General features: G+C 45.8%; 1 protein-coding gene across 3 annotated transcripts in view; it reads left to right on the forward strand.

The window, feature by feature from the left end:
- Window positions 1–1,647: 1,647 nt before the first annotated feature.
- Window positions 1,648–18,957, forward strand: part of LOC137431694 (ethanolamine kinase 1) — a gene marked incomplete at its 3' end in the record, with an annotated part of 54,802 nt that continues 37,492 nt past the window's right edge. The window contains 4 exon segments of one of the 3 annotated variants that reach the window (XM_078769332.1): window positions 1,662–1,924; window positions 4,061–4,125; window positions 8,560–8,585; window positions 15,844–15,984. In XM_078769332.1, the coding sequence (XP_078625458.1) occupies window positions 1,864–1,924; window positions 4,061–4,125; window positions 8,560–8,585; window positions 15,844–15,984 (293 nt within the window). 3 annotated transcript variants of the gene reach the window in all.

The raw sequence follows: 18,957 nt of genomic DNA on the forward strand, positions 1-18,957 counted from the left end.
ACCCAGAACTTTGGCCGTATCGCACCGCAGCTGCCCAATCTGGAAAAGACTAAAACGACGAAATGCAAAGAGGAAAAGGAATAAGACGAGAAGACGGACAGAAGAGTAATTGGATTTATTATACACACAAGCAAAAAGAAAGCAGTCACGTTTATTTACAACACATAAGACGCAGGTGACACAGTGCAAATATTAGCTTATACAGACTTAATTAAATACCCAGGGACAAGACACACAGAACAAACTCACGTACACAAGAAGGGTGGAAAGGCAGGAGGTGGATGGCTGGAGGGAGAGGAAGGTCCAAGGGGGTCCTGCAGCACGATCGGCGTGTTTAGCAGCCGCCGTTCCTTCGCGGCCCTGCTCAAAACCGCCGTCCAGGCCCCAAGCGGCTGTTGGGTGTTGTTGCTGCTGTGGCCGCCGCTTGCTTTGCCAGGACTCGTCTGACTCGTCTGGTCCAAACCCTCAACTCAACAACACTCTTGCACGTCTCCCTGTCCAACCACTCTTTCTCTCTTGGTCCAACCACTCTTTCTCTTTCTTGGTCCAACCACTCTTTCTCTCTCTTGGTCCACTCACTCCTCACCACCGACCACCCCACGCTTCTTGCGCGCGCGCCTTTATAGCGCCTCCGGCGATCAAGCCGCCGGCCTTCAGGACACGCCCATCGGTGTGCTCACCTCGGCCCTGGTTGGTCACGCGACCCTCTGGCTCCGCCCTTGATGACGACGGGCGGGCACGCCCCTCTTCCCCGACCCGAGCACATGTTCAATGGTGGTTTTGGAGGGGATGTAATTGGCAATCGAGGCTTGGCAATGACGAAAGGGGATGTGAAAGGAAATGGAGATTTTGGGGATGGGAATGAAAGGGGATCTATTCTCTTTCACTGGTGCAATGGAGTACTTCAATTAATGGGAGACACAGCCTTACCCTAAAACACAGAATAAGATATAACTATCGAACAGGGGTATTCTATTATTGGCTGGCGTGTATGCTTGTGGACTAATTATGGGATGCCCTTTTACCTTTACACAGCTCCGGAGGCAGGGGGCGCAGAATAAACAATAATAATAATAATAATAAAGCACACAATCAAAAAAATATACAGTCTCATATCCGCAACAATATATATATATTGCACTTAATATATGTGTATATATGTATATGTATTATGTTCATGATTTTATTGGCACGATGGGGAAATAAGTCCATCACGCAGCACTCTCCAACTGTGGGCACAGCCTACATAGTCTGTGAATACAAATGTCCTTGCCAGCTCATACCCACGGCAGATAGTGGGTGGAGTAAATTAAGAGGGATTTTATTCATAAAAATGCTGGGGGCGGGGAGAACGGCATACGGACTTGCTTTCAGCCATCTTGCATAACTTGCTCTTGCATGACTCAGTGGTGTTGTTATTTGTCATACATTTAATATTAGTTGTACCGTTATCAAGGTTGGTGTGACAGAATAGTTCCAAAGTTAAATACTCAGCTTTGAGCTGTGTGGCCTTGGTTAAAGCTGTCTTCGTCTTATTTGTTATTTGTTTTTTGTGTTTTTTAAAATATCTTGAACACAACTGGTAACAGGTATACACTGACAGCTGAAGGTGCATCAACAAAGATGATTAAACTATTTGCTTACTCTCTCACCCTTTGTTCAAGATGTTTACGGATGGAATCACGAACAAGCTCGTCGGTTGCTCGGTGGATGATGATCCCTGTGACGTCGTTCTCATCCGTATCTACGGCAACAAGACCGAGCTGTTTGTGGACCGAGATGCGGAGCTGCGGAGCTTTCAGTTGCTACAGGCGCACGGTTGTGCGCCACGTCTGTACACCACATTTGTGAACGGCCTCTGTTATGAGTTTGTTCCCGGGGGCGTGCTGGACACGCACCTTGTGCGACAGCCACACATTTGCAGGTGAGTTTTCTGTGGAACTGGCTTGGAAAAATTCATTTCATTGTAGTATCTCTTGCATTTAGAAAATACCTAAAGGTGGTAGTATCTCTTGCATCTTCTTCTTCTTTTGTGACAGTATTGTTTTGGAATACGTATTTGATAAATTTTTGTTCCTCTGCTTGCATTTTTTTTTTCTTGCTCAAATCTTTTAATCAGCTTTCATTCAAACACCATTGGTGTGAAATACCAAATGCTTTCTTTTCATTTCCTAATCGTTTTCTTATGGCCTTTCTGTCATTTTTTTTTACAATGTGCAAGAAAGTCTACAACGTTTAAGTCATGTGTATTATTGTGGCCAGGCAAGTGTTGGTTATATTGGAAGGTCTCATGTATGTTATTTGGTGCTGTATATTAATTCCTTTGTAGCATTGTGATGTGTTGCATTATGAAATGGAAACCCAGCCGTTACAGCATGTTGATAAATACCATTGTCAATGGAGTTTTGCTGACTAGCATTTTTCTTTCACCCAATTTGATGATGTGGGTAGTTCAAATTTGACCATCTTTTATTGTTTTTAAAATGTAGAGTAATCTATTTAGATTGTAGAGTGAATTTGGGTTTGTATTGTTGACAGGAAATCAAATCCCATAATGTCATATTTCCTGCTTTCTTTGAACGTGCTGAGAATCAAGATGGGGTGGGAGTGGAGTGATGCAATTGGGCGTAGAATGGAGAATTAAATTTCTCATCGACGTAAACGTTGGGCCTGATTACATTTGGACGTTTGGCTGCGCATTATGGTGCTCCTCTGTTGGAGAGATCCTTCTGTCGATTTAAAATAATTTCAGTATTCCATAATTAATCACATGATCCATGAGGGTACAGAATGAACCGCATGCTGCAAGACTGGATGCCTCAACCAGTGCCGCAAACACCAAAGGAGTTGAGTATTTGATTTTGGCTGAAAGAAAAGTTTGTTTGCAGTATCCGTTCCAAAGTGAATACTGGCAGACCCCGGTTTACGTCGGGGATGCGTTACTGAAAAGCGCGATGAATAGCGAAATAGCGAAAATCGAATACATTTTTCTCACAATAACTAATGGAGTAAGCGAGGAATGCGTTCCTAACATTGCCACTTTAGGTATGATATTTCGTTTTTTACATATGATATTACCCTTTTCTGATTCATGACAGTTATATTCAAGTACATATGCGTATAAAAAGAAAAAATAAATTGCCAGACATAAATAAAAATAAACTTCTTCCGGAAGCGGTCGAAGTTGGCGACTGGTACGTCTTCTTCCTTCTTCCTTCTTCATTAAACATCGGCATATTTATCGATCGGAGGCAAACTTAACACGGCAACATTAAGGGCATATTTACCAGCATCCATTGGATGAATAAACATGTTTACAATGCCTCTTAGCCAATGTACAGTACAGTACATGTCTTTACGTGTGACGTGATCTCTCGTGTGACGTGATTTTGTGATCTCTCGATTTGGTACTTTAGCAATGTATTTCCACATCTTTATCAGTCTTGTAAGTTCTGAAAACGCTGATCGAGAATAAAAGGTATGGCTTTTAAAATTATGCAAGTGTAAGTCGAGATGACGAATATCGAGAAGTGGTATTAATAATGTGACGACGTATTTGCGAAACGACATAACAAGGGGTGACATAAACCGGGGTATTAATGTACTGTATTTTTGTGAGGTTATCCATCAGGAATGATGAGTGTAAACTTCCAAAAGGATAGTGAGAGATGAGTGTCATTGCAACTGATTGACCACCGACGGAGGCATGGTTTGTTCCAAGTTGTCAGCTTAATTTGCTCAACAAGGTAATTATTATTGTAAAACTATTTTTGTGACCCTTGGCACAATTTGACTCGCAACCACTTCAACATTGTAGGGTGAGCATGCAATGGTGCCATTCTGAGTCTCCATGAGCGAATAAATACAAAACCCTCAACTTTTTGCTTACATGGTGATTGCAAGCTATTATTTGTCACGTGGCTTTAAGGCAACATAACCATCATGCATTGCAATACTGCCACCTTTTCTGTGATGAGATTTAAGTCGGCAATAAGGAGTTGGTGTAGTCTCTTGTCAAATGGTGTCTTTATTCTGTGTGACAATGTCTGCTCTCACACAGTGCAGCTGACAATGGCTACTTTACAGAACATTGGTGCGGAAGTCCGACCACATTCCCCCTTTACAGTTAAGATCTGTCACGGTGCGCTTTTTATTTGTTTTGTGCCCTCAAAGCACACCTTTTTGGGGGGGGGGGGGGGGGGGGGGAGGTCTTTTTATGAATGGGGTTATTGCAAATTGTCCTGCACTGACATGCCCTGTCGAATTCTACATTGAAGGCAAATGAAAGGTTCTACTCCGGGACCCAAATGTGTTGTTGTTTTTTTGGTTTTGTTTTGTTTTTGGATACAAGGTCAAAGCTTGTGGAAGAGCCTAGCACACTGAACAGATCAGGATGTAACAGGCTGCACAAGGGACAGTAGAGAGATGGGGGAAATTCCAACAGCAGAATTTAAGGTCAAGATGGAGGGAGACTTGGACAAACATTGTTTGTGGGGGGGTGGGGGGCTGGAAAGGATGCATTGGGTGGACAAGATGGATACAGAAGGATACTCTACTCCAAGGAGGTAAAATTGCAAATTTGGAAAGAGGAGTGTTTGGGGTGGGGGAGGGGCGGGGTGGGTTCACGACTAACGACCGTAGAAAAGATCATGGTTTTGGATTGGAGATGATCTGAGATGGTGGTGACCAGCTCCTGAGGACCAGGAGGGAAGAATGAGAATGAAGAGAATGTGGAAGTGGGTTCCACAGGTGGGGGAAAAAGTGGAATGAATAAGTGGAGGTTAGCAATGTTCCTGGATTTAGGTAGTTTCACCAGAAGGGGGTTGATGGTGGACCGTCTGTGCCCTGCAGAAACCTTATGAGAATTGAGGCAAAGTAGAGAGAGCAGAGAGTGCAAGACCAGAAAAGAGGAGGTAGAGGATAGAGAGACCAGCGATCTGTCTGCAATGTTGAAGTGACAGGCCAATATACTCAGCTTCATTGTGGGAGATTGCAATAATTTTGCAATAATTTGAGGGGGGAAGAGAGCAGTACTCTATCATGCTGTGGATGAAAGCCTTATATGTAGATAGAATGTCAGGTGTGCCAAGGAAATGACTTTGTACGACGGTGGATGCCCATTAGGCGGCTGGCTTTGAAGGCCAACTTTGAAATGTGGTTTGCCCAAGACAGATTATGGCTGAGAGTGAGACCCAGGAGTTTGAATGACTATATTCCCCGGAGGATTGTTCAGGAAGTAGAGGGGAGTGCAGGAGGGGGAGGTTTGCCAGGTGGTCCTTTTGGAGAGAGTAGTGAGCATCTGAGATTTGGCCAGATTGAAAGATATATTCAAAGTGTTTGACCTTTTCAAGGTCTGAAACAAGTGAAGAGGCTGCAGTCCGCCTGTCTGAAGGATGAGGGATGTCACGGCATAGAGTGAAGTCATCAGCAAATAAAGAGGATTTTACCGAGTCAGAGAGGTCATTGTTTAAGATCGGGAATAGGACTGGGCCCAGAACACTGCCTTGAGGCACTCCAATCTTGATAGGGATCAGGGAGATTAAAGGATTCCATTGAGTGCCATACGTTGGTTGCGAGAGTAGAGGAAGTCAGGAAGCCATATGTGGAGTTGGCCTTGGATGCTATAGGCAGAGAGTTTGGAGAGCAAGGCAGGATGCCAGACTGTATCAAAAGCAAGAGATTGATCCAGAGAGATTGCTCTGATCTCATGTCTCACATTGAGGGCTTTCATCCATTGTTGAGTGAGTGGAAGCAGCATGTCCAAAGTGGGGTGAACTGGTCTGAATGCAAATTGGTGATCTGAGATGAGGTTGTTGGAGAAAATGAGGGATTTTATATCGACTGCAACTGGAACGGCACTTGGTAGAGTGCATACCTCCACCAGGCTAAACAGTTTGTTTTGAATCCCACTGATAGGCCGGATCTGGATTTGGACCGGAACCAAAATCGAATTGGCTTGTTCTTGTCACCTAACCAACTCGTCCACCAAGTTCATTCATGTCCATAACTCCTTTTTCCATAACTCCATAACTTTTTTGTATCATGTTGCATATCGCTTTTTGCCCGATCTCTCAATGGTGAAGAATCACTGAAAAATTAAACAATTGTCGTATCCGAATCCATATTCAGATCTTCACCAAAATCGAATTGATTAGTCCTTGTCACACACCCAACCTCTCCACCAAGTTTTTTTTTCCAAATCCGTCCTTAACTTTTTGAGATATCCTGCTATATGTCGGTTTTAGTCCCATCATTCAATGGTGAAGAATCACTTAAAAAATTATTCCAGCCGGATCCGGATCTGGATCCACCAAAATTGAACCATTTCTTCCTTGTCACACACCCAACTTCTCCACCAAGTTTCGTCCAAATCCGTCCATAATTTTTTGGGATATCGTGCTATTCATCGTTTTTGGCCATATCTCCCAATGGTGATGAATCACTTAAAAATCAAATAATTATCGTGTCCGAATCCATATTCAGATCTTCACCAAAATCGAATCGATTCGTTCTTGTCAGACACCCAACCTCTCCACCAAGTTTCGTCCAAATCCGGCTGCAACTTTTTGAGATTTCGTGCTATTCATCGTTTTTGGCCCTATCTCCCAATGGTGAAGAATCACTTAAAAAATTATATTAGCCGAATCCGAATCCGGATTGTTACCCAAATCGAATAATTTCGTCCTTGTCACATATACTACCTCTCTGCCAAATTTTGTCCGAATTTGTCCACATATTTTTGAGATATCTTGTTCACAGACAAACAAACAGACAGGGGTGTGAAAACAGAACCTACATCCAGCTTTGGTGGCAGAGATAATGATGGATTGGATTGCATGACCTTGCTGATGCTTGGAAGTAAGCCAATAGGTCTGTCGATAAGGGGATTCGTTTTTGCACCTTTTTATGTAATGCAGTGATGTTTGCTGATTTCCATGCAGATGGAAGATTATTTAGGACAAATGGTAGGGTGAAAAGGGAGGAGATGGGATGTGCCAAGTTTTTTTTTATTTTTATTTTTTTATTTTTTATTAAAGACATGAGCTGGTGCAATTTAGTCCAGTGTTAGAGGCAGAATCTAGGGTTGAAAGAACCTTCTCCACCTTCTCAAGTGCAAAAGATAGAGTCCAGGAGCAGTTGGGTACAACAGGGAAGGATGGGGGTACCAGGAGTGAGGGGTTTGTCGACATAAGATTTGGAAGCAAACAGAGAATTGAGGCATTTGGCCATCTCGGGAGCAGAGTCTGCTTCGGTACGATTTGAAGAGAGGGAAGGTATAGAAGTGGAGCATACTCCAGAAACAGATTTAACAAGGTGCCACCAGGTTTGAGGACAGAGAGACACGTTTGAAAGTTCATTTTTGAGGTTGGACGGATGTTTTGTCTCTCTTGAGAGTGGACACACACTTGTGTGGTTTTTGGAATGCACTGAGATTGCCTTCAGTCAGATGTGCATTCCAGGAAGAGAAGGCAATTTGTTTCAGAGCAACTGCCTCACCACGGCATTCAGAGTACCATTGGTTGGAAGAAAGTTGGGATAATTGAAGATGAGATGGGATTAATCTGTGCATGAAAGCAGGATTCTGTGGAAGAACATCAGGGGCAGTCGATGTGGGAAACCAGTCCTGAAGAGAAATGGCTGCTTGTAATCCCTGCCAATCTACTTGAGTGAAATGCCAGACTCGCCAACATTGAGGGAGCTCTCTGAGGATAGCCAGAGAGGCGTTGACTTTCACAAGCATATGATCAGATGAACCAAATGGAGCAGAGGAATAGCAAGAGACATTTATGGGGAAGTTGTTCGTCACCAATTTCAGAAGGGAGGATTTGCCATTGGGAGAAATTCAGGTGGGGACGTTCACAGTTTGAGTCAGTCCCATGGGGTTGTAGAAGTCCTTTGCTGAAGACCCATGGCTGGTGAGAGGTACCAACACCCAGCCAAGTTGCTTGGTGGCAATTGAAATTATCACATATGCAGGATATATTGTTGAGCCGAGTGGTTAAAGGTTGGTCCATGTTGTCTGAGAGAGATGTTAATGGAGTCACCTATGTTAGGTGGATGGTACAACACACAGATGAACAAGAGGTGGGAGTGGAGAGGAGGTTGTAGCCAGGATTACTCCTGGGGGTTTGGAGGTGCAAGATCAGTATAAGTACTTCAGAAATTGAGCATTTTTGAAGGAGATAAGGGTTGAAATGCATGTTTATGACTTTAAATGATTTTAAAGGAAGAAGCTTTTATACGTATTAATTTGGAAACGATGTATCATTTTTGCTGTACCATTGAAAAAAAATATTTTAAAACAAAGCTTAATACAAATAAAAGTCGTGGTCAAAGTAAATATGAAGCACTTTTTTTCTAGTTTTGATTGATATGTCCTCTTCAGGTTGCACTAAGTGTGCTACTGAGTAGTGCTGCTTCCCACCCCCCCCCCCTCCTTCACCCCACTCCCCCCACCCCTCTCTGCCCCTTCATTCTCATGTGACCACTCTGCCCTTGCGCTCCTCCACACACACTTGTTCATCTTGTCCCCTACTCATGCCCTTGTGATTGCCACAGCATCAAGTGAACATCTGCACACCTCAGTAAGTACACTTACTTGGGGGGTCTCATAAGACCTTGCATTGCATTTGGATCTTTTCATTTTTAAAATGGCTGCTTCGAGTTGACCACATACAAACTCATTTAATGGTGACTCCTCTCCCATTCCAAATGTTTACTCTTTGAAAAAGGTGGATGGGGTGTTCTCATTGGGGCTTGGTGCTCGGTTTATTTAAAATATTTGCTTGTCCGTGGCCAATAAAGACCGGCTTTAGACAAATAGCCGAAACGAGCTTTACTCTGAGGCATATACCCAACCTCGCGGTAATGACACACGTGGGAAGGTTTGAAGTCTTACCTGATCGGGAACACACGGGGTTAATCTGAACCCACGGAACGAAGAAACGAGACAGGACAGAAATTTAAAATAAAAAAATAATGATTTAATGAAAATAAATGCGAAGACAATAAAAAGGTTGAGGTAAAAACCTATTTCCTAATTTGAGACGTCTCCAGGCAGACTCGTATACAAACCAGGGGAAAAGATAAATAAAACAATAGCTTCCCTTCCTGTAGGGCTGACCCTCAGCTCTGGCCCAAAGTGCATCGAAGGCGTATTAGTCGTTGCTGCCGATGTAGCTGCTTGTGCGGGACGTGCCCCGATAATGGGGCTGAAACCGCGCGTCATAAAATGCCCAGGCACGAGCAGGCACTCAACCAGCCCTTTCTCGCTTCCACCGCCAAGCGCAACACGGCCCCAACTCCCCCGAAAGACACCACAGTCCAGCAACACCTTCCTCCTCCAACGTTGCAAAACCTCCACAATGCTCCAAAGGTTCTCTGCACAATCACGCACGAGAGGAGTGACCGTCCACCACGCAGCCAGGACCAGAAGAGAGAGAGAGAAACTGTGACTGCCTCCAACGAATGCCAGGACAAAGATAAGAGAGCAAAAGGCAAACGCAGCCGTGCTCGTTTGAAGATGGCACTCTCGAATAAAGCCAGCACTCTCGAATGTTCGACCGCTGACATCACACTCTGTCCAATAACCGAACGCTACTCAATCATCCCATTGTACCTTCACCAATCATGATGCTCGGGGCGTGGTCTCCACATCATGAGTCATTTGGGGGCGGAGTCTAATCTCTGTTCGGGAATGTTGGGATGACGTTGGGGTTTACTTGCCGATTGGCAAATTTGCTGGGTCTGTCTGACCTGGTGGCGTGGTGAGCGAATGAGTCCATTGCCTGGCCAGCTGAGTTTTATAAGAACATTAGGGAAAAATCATAGGAAGGCAATACATATTGGGGATTATTATCCATACGCCCTATAATTAATTAGCACAAAACCACCCTCCTTTTGGCGACATGTAAACACTCTTAACCTGAACATTTATCCTGCTTATGTACATCGAGATGGGTTCTTCTTCTTCACGTCACACGGTCCATACTAAAACCGACACGTTCCTGACTTTACTATACTGAGGTATTCCATGCCTACCCCCACAAACGTAACACAGCTCCCCCCCCCCCCCCCCCCACCCCTCCAGGCGTTAACGTTCCAGCCTTAACACTTAATGACTCGCACTTATTTAGCCTATTAAATAAATTAGGAGGGCTGTGGGAAGCGAGCCGTAGCTAACTTACCTGTTCTCCTTACCGTTCTACACCCATTAAGCAACAATTCAACTATGTACAAAGCTTGGGTTCCTTGCTCCTAACTCCTGGGGCAGGTAGCAAATGTCAAACGTATAAGAAAAACTACCTTGCCGACAAAAGCTTAACCAAAAAAATATATAAATATATCAGTAACATTTGTACCCCTGCGCGCACTGTAAGAGGCGACCAAGGGTTGGCGTCAGGAAGGGCATCCGGCCATAAAAACATTGCCTCAAACAGGGAACCATGATCGTCATGGGGCCCGCAAGGCTAACCCCCGCTCTAGCGGGGAAAATGGCCTTAAAACGATCATTCATTCATTTTTTTTTTAGTAACATTTGTACAACCCCCGTTCTACAGACCCTGTTCGCCGGTGGATTCCACAATGCCCAACGTTACTTGCGCGGGCATCCCAATTTACCCAAATTTCCACGGGCCTTGTCATTGTGGTACAGGTTACTGTACCCCAAGGTTAGTGTACCACCCACCCACCCCCCCCCCCCCCCCCCGCCTGACCATGGCATAAATATTTTACATACAGGTGTGCTCCTCAATTAAGCAGCGGGGAGGTACCGTGCAAACCAGATGGTGGGGGTGCTTCAGGCTGTGGTACCTGCAGTCCAAAGGCAAGTACTTGACTTGCGACTTCTTCACCCCCCCCCCCCCCCCACCCCCCCCCAGCTCTCGGCCCCTGAGATGTACGTCCCCCTGCTCCTTAGCTTACGTCCCGCCGGGGAGGGTCTCCACAACATCCAGGCTCCCTTGTCATCAGGCTCCCATAGCCTCTTCCGGGCCGCCAGGGGGTAGGGGCGCAGTCACCGCTCCTCCAGAGCTTCATCTGTACCTGCGAACACACACATCCTTCCCACTCACAAAGTCCAAAATGACATTCCCTTCCCTGCTGCAATTCCATTCTCAAACACTGCAGTGCAAAAAGACCTTGTCATTGTGTTCTCCACTGCCATGGTCTGCATACATGTGATGTGTTTGTCAGTGTGAATGTGAATTACAACTCGATTTTTCTCACGACAACACAAAAACACAAAACCTTGTACACACATAACAAACACCAACCACAAGACACTTTGTGGCATGCAAACTGCTCCCCTCACCGACCATGTAATCACTCTCCCCCACCCCCTCTCCAAATTACTCATGTACCGAACACTTGGGACAGGACACATCAAGGGACCTTACCTTTTGTGCAGGTCGCTGCAGGTTGATCTGTTCCAAGAGCGTCATCCACAATGCCTAATTCCAAATTTATCCCATGGGGCCAATCAATTTCCCCAAATTTCCTTATATCCGGCCATACTGGCAAGCATGTGGATCCGCCTCCTCTGGTGACCTTTACGACACTTGGCTACGACAGCTCCGCCCATTTACCGTATGAGGGCTATCGGATAAGTTGAACAGCCGAACCGCCAACATGGCCCAAGAGTGCCCACAAGGGTGTGACGCCCCTCCCCCCCAATCCATCCTTTGGCCCCCTGTGAGGACCACGGCTCCACTAGCCCAAGCTAGCCAATGTGGTGAGCACCTGCTGCCAACTCTGCCATTCCCAAGGCCTTGGACCTGGGGGGCACGGTCACAGTGCGTGGCATCCCCAGCCACGTCCCCTGCACCTCCTCACATCCCCCAGTGCGAACAAATGCAGCCCCTCAGTGCCCAACCACATATGACCTCGCCCAAGGTTTAGTTGACAGCTGTGTTCCACCAGGAGACTCAATCCCAGAAGACACGGTTCGCACACCTCGGCCACCCATGACACTATATTGACCTCTAGAGTCTAGACTGTCCTAAACTCCATCCCTACAACCTGCTGCCCAATATTGGAGCCGTCGCCACCGTAGCCAGTTGAAGGCTGTGTCCTGAATACCTATCAATTTTGTCCCAGCCTCCAACACTTTAGTCGAACACTCCTCGATTAATAATTGTCACTGGCCCCAGTGTCCACCACGGCTTCACAAAATTCCCCCTCAATTTTTCATCTCACCCTCAATTACCCGTGCCAATTTTTCCACAATTCATTGCTTTCACCAAAGAAGGGCGCTTCTCCATACACTTGCCCGCCGAGCATTGCCCCGTATGCACGGCTCATTCTAATTTCCCAATTTATTCCCAATCAAACCCTGGACTCTCTTCCCAAGCCGAGAGTCCACAAATCACAGCGGAACATCAGTGGAAGATCATGCTCTTGCTGTCATGTTCCACAGATGCTCCAATGGTTGTCCAGTAGGCTATAATCATCCCTGTCCATGCGGATTGACCCGCGTCCATAGACTAACACAGCATGGCAGGTCACCACATGCCTGCTGTCCTGGAGTCTCGGGGAGAGACCGCTCAGCCGCAGGCCTGGGCGGTCATCACATCAGGCCCTTGTTGGCCTTCCGTGTGCCGCCCCCAAAGCGCGACCCCCAACACCTCCCTCTCGTCCTCATGGTGCACCATGCTAGGTGCCCCTGAGTCACCACCTCGAAGCCCCGGAGGTCTCAACCCCTCCAGGGTCCGGCAACCCTGCTGGCCCGAGACACCTGCTCGGGCGGCACCCCGATGTACCAGGGACGCCACACTCCACCAGACCTCTGTGGGGCCCGGGTCATACCACAACATCCATGGTCGAACCCCACGTCAAAATCTCACCAGCGCAGCTCCCCAGCTGCCTGGCACAATCCAATTTCCAAAAGGGCAAATTTCCACGAGGCCCACCCCAAAGACCTCTCTTGGTCCGAATTCCGCAGCCTGGGGACCAACTCCCGCCATGGCTGTTGCAAATCAATTTCTCATTTAAATTTCAGTTTAAATTTCGTTTTAAAAAATTTGGCCTGGTGTGCTCAACATTACAACCCCTTTTTCGGGTTTTTCTGCCCCACCCTGCAGCTGTTCCAAATTTCCTAATGTGATTGCTTTTTCCAAGGCTCTTTTTCCTGACCCCCCTTTCCGAATCCAGCTCGAGGCCAACCCTCCCCCCTGTCCGAATCCAGCTCGAGGCCAACCCTCCCCCCCCTTCTCCTCCCAGCTGGGTACTTAATTTTGGAACCTCCTGTGCCCAATGTGGCTCCTAGTGAGGGTCCCCTGGGTCACCTTAATCTCGTCGTGGAGATGCTTACCGGACCGACTCCTCATCTCCCAGACTCTGTTGGACTCGAGCAGACTCTACCTTGACCGTACTGTCCAAGTGCTCGGCCGCTATTGTAACATTTCATTCATACTTCCCCCAGTCAATAGTGGCCCCAGCAAGTCTTTACCAATTAATGCCCACTCTGGTTCTGTTACACGGGCTTCCAATATTTTTACCTCTTGCTCCAAACCACCGCCCTGGTGCTTCACAATTTCCAATTCCTCCCTCTGCTGGTGCATCCTGGCATCCATTCAGGTGTGATAGCCATCCAGGCCATTTTCAGTCAAACATTCCTTATTTACTTTCGAACATTTCCTCTCCTGCGCCCCTCTACTTTATCAATTAGTTCCCCCAAGTCTTGTGTTATTTCCCCAATTTTGCCTTCCAATTGTTCATCACGCTCATTCTGAGCATTAATTTGTTCACTCAGCCCATTTTTAAACAAACATTTCCCCTCCTTAATTCCATTAATTTGATCAGTAATGTCATTTATTTTCCCCTCAATTTTGCCTTCCAATTGCTCATTCATCACCCTCATTTCATTTCTTTGTTCATTCAATGGTGTGTTTATTCCCTCAATTTTGTTTTCCAATCATTCATTCATTCTCTTCTTTTCTCCCTTCAATTCTTTGCTGTTACTCATTTGTTCATGAATTTTTTTTGTTTGGGCATCAAAATTTCCCCCCAATTGTTCCTTAAATTGTTCCATCAAATTTATCATTGCCTGGAAAGCCATCGGATCTGCTCCCCGCGTCTTAGACTCCGACATTACGGACCGGGGAGGTTCCAATCCTACCCTCATAAAAATCTACCCCCAACCCGCTTCCTTGCGCTTCGGAACATTCTAGATGCTCCGCCATTTCATACACGTCCGCCATTACCTGACGAGGAGCTTCGTGCTTGCTGAACTTACCTCAGGGAAACAAAAGAATTTAAATTTAGCGACGCTGCCTTGCGCTCCTTCCCGACACCAATCAACAAAAAATTTGGACACCCCAGTACTACAATCGATCCTCCCTCTGAAAGAGAGGCGATAGTTAAAAATTTAGATTCCAAAAGCTGAGTGAAATTTCCACTCGGCGAAAGTCGCACTCATTCCCCGGACACCGAGTGTCCGCCGGTTCCGAATCGCACTACCTGACACCAAATGTCCTCAGAGGGTTTGAATCCCACTCCTTGACAACAAATGTCCTGTCCGTGGCTGATGAAGACCGGCCTCAGACGAATACCCGAAACGAGCTTTAACTCCGAGACGTACTTCAAACTTGGCGGGATTATCTTTTCGTGTGCGCACGGGAAGGTTCGAGCCTTATCTAATCGGGAACACAAGGGGTTAATCCGAACCCACGGAACAAAGAAATGAGACAGGACAGAAATAGAAAATCGACAAATAATGATTTAATGAAAATAAATGTGAAGACAATAAAAAGGTTGAGGTAAAAACCTATTTCCTAATTTGAGACGTCTCCATTCAGACTTGTATACAAACAAGGGGAAAAGATAAATAAAAGAATAACTTCCCTTCCTGTAGGGCTGACCCTCAGCTCTGGCCCAAAGTGTGCCGAGGGAGCGACGGTTGTTGCTGCCGGTGTAGCCGCTTGCGCGGGACGTGCCCCGATAATGGTGCCGAAAACGCCCAGGTGCGAGCAGGCACTCAACCAGCCCTTCTTCGCTTCTACCGCCAAGCGCAACGCGGCCCCAGCTCCCCCGAAAGACACCACAGTCCAACAACACCCCCTCCTCCAACATTGCAAAACCTGCACAATGTTCTGAAGGTTCTCTGCACGAGAGGAGCGACCGTCTGCCACGCAGCCAGGACCAGAAGAGAGAGACCAACTGCCCCCAATGAACGCCAGGACAAAGAGCAAAAGGCAAACGCAGCCGTCTTCGTTTAAAGCCAGCACAAAAGAGAACCAAGATGGCGAGGCAGCATCTTTTTCCTTCCAGCTGTCGAATGTTCGACAGCTGACGTCACACTGTCCAATCACCGAGCGCATACTCGATCATCCCATCGCGCCTTCACCAATCACGAAGCTCGGGGCGTAGTCTCCCTGTCATGAGTCGTGGGGGGGAGGGGGGGGGGATTGGCAAATGTGCTGGGTCTGTCGGACCTGGCGGCGTGGTGAGCGAATGAGTCCATTGTCTGGCCGGCTGAGTTTTATAAGAACATTAGGGAAAAAATTACAGAGGGGCAATACATCCTGGGGATTATTATCCATACGTCCTATAAATTAATTAGCACAAAACCACCCTCCTTGTGGGGACATGCAAACACTCTTAACCTGTACACTTACCCTGCTTATGTACATCGAGATGGCTTTTTTCTTTGCGGCACACGGTCCATCCTAAAACCTATACATTCCTGAATTTACTGAGGTATTCCATGCCTACCCCCACAAATGTAACAATATGCTCTGAGCCTTTAGCAATGCTTTAAAAAGGATCTTGGTGATTATGAATAATTTACTGATCTTCATCACTGACACTAGTTCTATCTGTGAAACTGCTTTTTTGTGGATGCAGGCTGACCACACAGGAGCTGGCACGTGTTCATGCCATCCATGCACACAATGGCTGTGTGCCTACACCACTGATTTGGATGAAGTTGCGCAAGTACTTAAGCCTGATACCCACCAGCCTCACACACCCTGACACCAATGCCAGGTTAGTGGCAAGTTGGCCTGGTTAATTTTGTTGCACAATTTGCCTTAGAACATTTTTTAAAGTTACATTTGGGAATATAATAATTTTCTTTGGGATCACCCTAGCTGTATGTAGGCAATGTTTGGTCCTACTAGTAGTCCTGTCTGTTCCTCATTAATTTGCTGTCGAATGTTTTCGTTTTTTTCCCCTCATTTTCCTTTGGACGAAGGATAATTAATCAATCAAATGAAGGACTAACTACTACATGGGAGTTATCAGAAGGAACTTGAATAAGCAAAGATTAAAGTTTGAGTCATCAGGAGGAACCTAGATAGGATTTGGGTTTCAGCAGCTACTCCTCCACTCAAATTCACGCAGGCACAGCCAAAAAAGGTTTTTTGTTGTAAGAATTAACTTTTCCATAGACAGATAGACAAATAAAGATATTATTGGGGTGTGTGCGGGTGACATTTCATTTGGCAAATCGATTGCAACAGTTTATTGGTTGATGAGAAAGTTCTGCATGAAATGCACCATGGCCCCATGTTTAGATTTTTGCATCTGGATTTTGCTTTGAACGTTTTTGTCAAATTCTGACATGCTCCTTGGAATCTTGAATATGTGAGGAATGTTGAGATTGGACGGTGAATGTGTCGAAGGTGCCACTTGTTTGCGTCGCTGGCCAACATTTCTTCAACGTACATGCACAGGAGATTTCCGTTTTGAAGAATTCAGTGAAATGTTTCACATCCTCAAAAAATGTTTGATGGGACAATGGATTTAACATCTGTTCCTAACACGAATGTCTGGAGAAATCAACTATGCTGGATATTGTTGAGGGAAGAAGAAAGGCAGACCTTGTACGTGTTGGATGGATGGGGTAAAGGCTACAACCAGGCTGTCTTGACCAGAGCTTTGAGAAGCAGTGCAGGAAAGGGATGTTTGGAGAAATTTGATCATAAATGTCACATGGTCATCAATGGCACAGACATGACTTGATGGACCTAGGTAGTGGACAAAAAAATATAAATACCAATGTAAAGTCACTTAATATGGCATTGGGCTACCACGTGTGGCCAGTACAGCCTGTATGCACCATGGCATAGAGTCCAGCTGCATCTAAAATTCTGCAGGAGGGATGCGGCACCATTGTTCCACAAGAAAGCCAATCAACTCACACCTGTTTGATGTAAATGGAAAATGCTGTCTCAGGCATCGTTCCAGAATATCCCATAAATGCTTGATTGGGTTCAGATCTGGTGACTGAGAAGGCAAGGACATATGGGGAATATCGGTGTCATGCGCATAACACCATTGGGCGACTAAACGTGCTCTTTGGATGGGGCAATGGGGTATTTCCTCTTGCAGCCATGTTAGCCATAATTATGGGCAACCAGGCCTGTGCAGCATTTATAAACATGACCCGAAGCATGCTGGAATGTTATTTGCTTAATTGTCCCCCATCGCACCGCGGAGCGAAAGGGGGACTATGGTTTTCCCCCTCTGTCCGTGTGTGCGTGCGTGCGTGCGTAAGCGAAGGACCGAATTCTAATTTGGTGTGTGGGTGCAACTTGGCATATGGAAGAACCCTATTGAAAATTAGGTCGCCACGTCAAAATCCAAGATGGCCACCGCCATGTATGTCTGAACCTTGTGAGCGGAATATCTTGAAAAATAAATGAACTACTAACTTCTAATCTGGTGTGTGGGTGTATCTAGGCATAAGGAAGAAGGCTATTGAAAATTGGGTTGCCACGTAAAAAATCAAGATGGCCGCCACCATATATATGTCCGTCCGTGCGTGCGTTTGTGCCGACGTGCGTGCGTAAGCAAAGGACCGAATTCTAATTTGGTGTGTGGGTGCAACTAGGCATATGGAAGAACCCTATTGAAAATTGGGTCGCCACGTCAAAATCCAAGATGGCCACCATCATATACAGTCACGTGAAAAAGTAAGTACACCCCATGTAAAGTTTTGACTTTTTCATCATATTTCAACATACAGCTATTTGATCTTCACTTCAACAATATTGATAGATAAAGGTGATATAATATAACAAATATCATGAAACATTTACATTTTGTAGTCCATTGTATAATTTAAATAAACATAAATGCAAATTTCGCATGTGGAAAAAGTAAGTACACCCCGACATTTATCACTACTTCAAACACCTAAAATTAGAATCAGGTGCACCAGCTCAGGTGCAAATGATTAGAACATCGTTAGAGAGGATCTTGGAGGAACCTGTCTTATTTAAACCTCAGACATTTAGTTTGGTTTGCTCTTTGTTGTTGAAGTGTGCGGCGTCACCATGCCTAGATCAAAAGAGCTCTCTGAGGCCTTCAGAAAGAAGGTTATAGATGCCTACGAGTCTGGGAAGGGATTTAAAAAGATCTCCAAACAATTTGAAATCAATCATTCGACTGTCTGGAAGATCATCTACAATTGGAGAAGATTCCAAACAACTGCCAACTTGTTCAGGCCAGGCCACCCCAGCAAGTTCAGCCCGCGAGTAGACCGCAAGATGCTGAAAGAAGTCTCTGAGAACCCCAGAATGTCATCACGGGACCTACAGGTAGCTCTTGCCACTGTTGATGTCAAAGTGCATGAGTCTACCATTAGAAAGAGGCTGCACAAAGACAGCATTTGACCACAAGAACCTGATAGCAACTGTAAAGCATGGTGGTGGAAATATTATGGTTTGGGGCAGCTTTGCTGCATCAGGGCCTGGGCAGCTCACCATCATAGAATCCACTATGAATTCTTCATTGTACCAGAGGGTGCTTGAGGATAATGTGAGGCCATCTGTCAGAAAGTTGAAGCTCAACCGAAGGTGGACCTTGCAACATGACAATGACCCTAAACATACCAGTAAATCCACCAAGGAATGGCTGAAAAGAAAGAAATGGAGGGTTCTGGAATGGCCAAGTCAAAGCCCGGATCTAAATCCCATCGAGATGTTGTGGGGGGATTTGAAACGAGCTGTGCAT

This window comes from Myxine glutinosa, unplaced genomic scaffold (genome assembly GCF_964187855.1).
Source record: "Myxine glutinosa unplaced genomic scaffold, kmMyxGlut1.1 SCAFFOLD_2098, whole genome shotgun sequence".
Lineage (NCBI taxonomy): Eukaryota > Metazoa > Chordata > Myxini > Myxiniformes > Myxinidae > Myxine > Myxine glutinosa.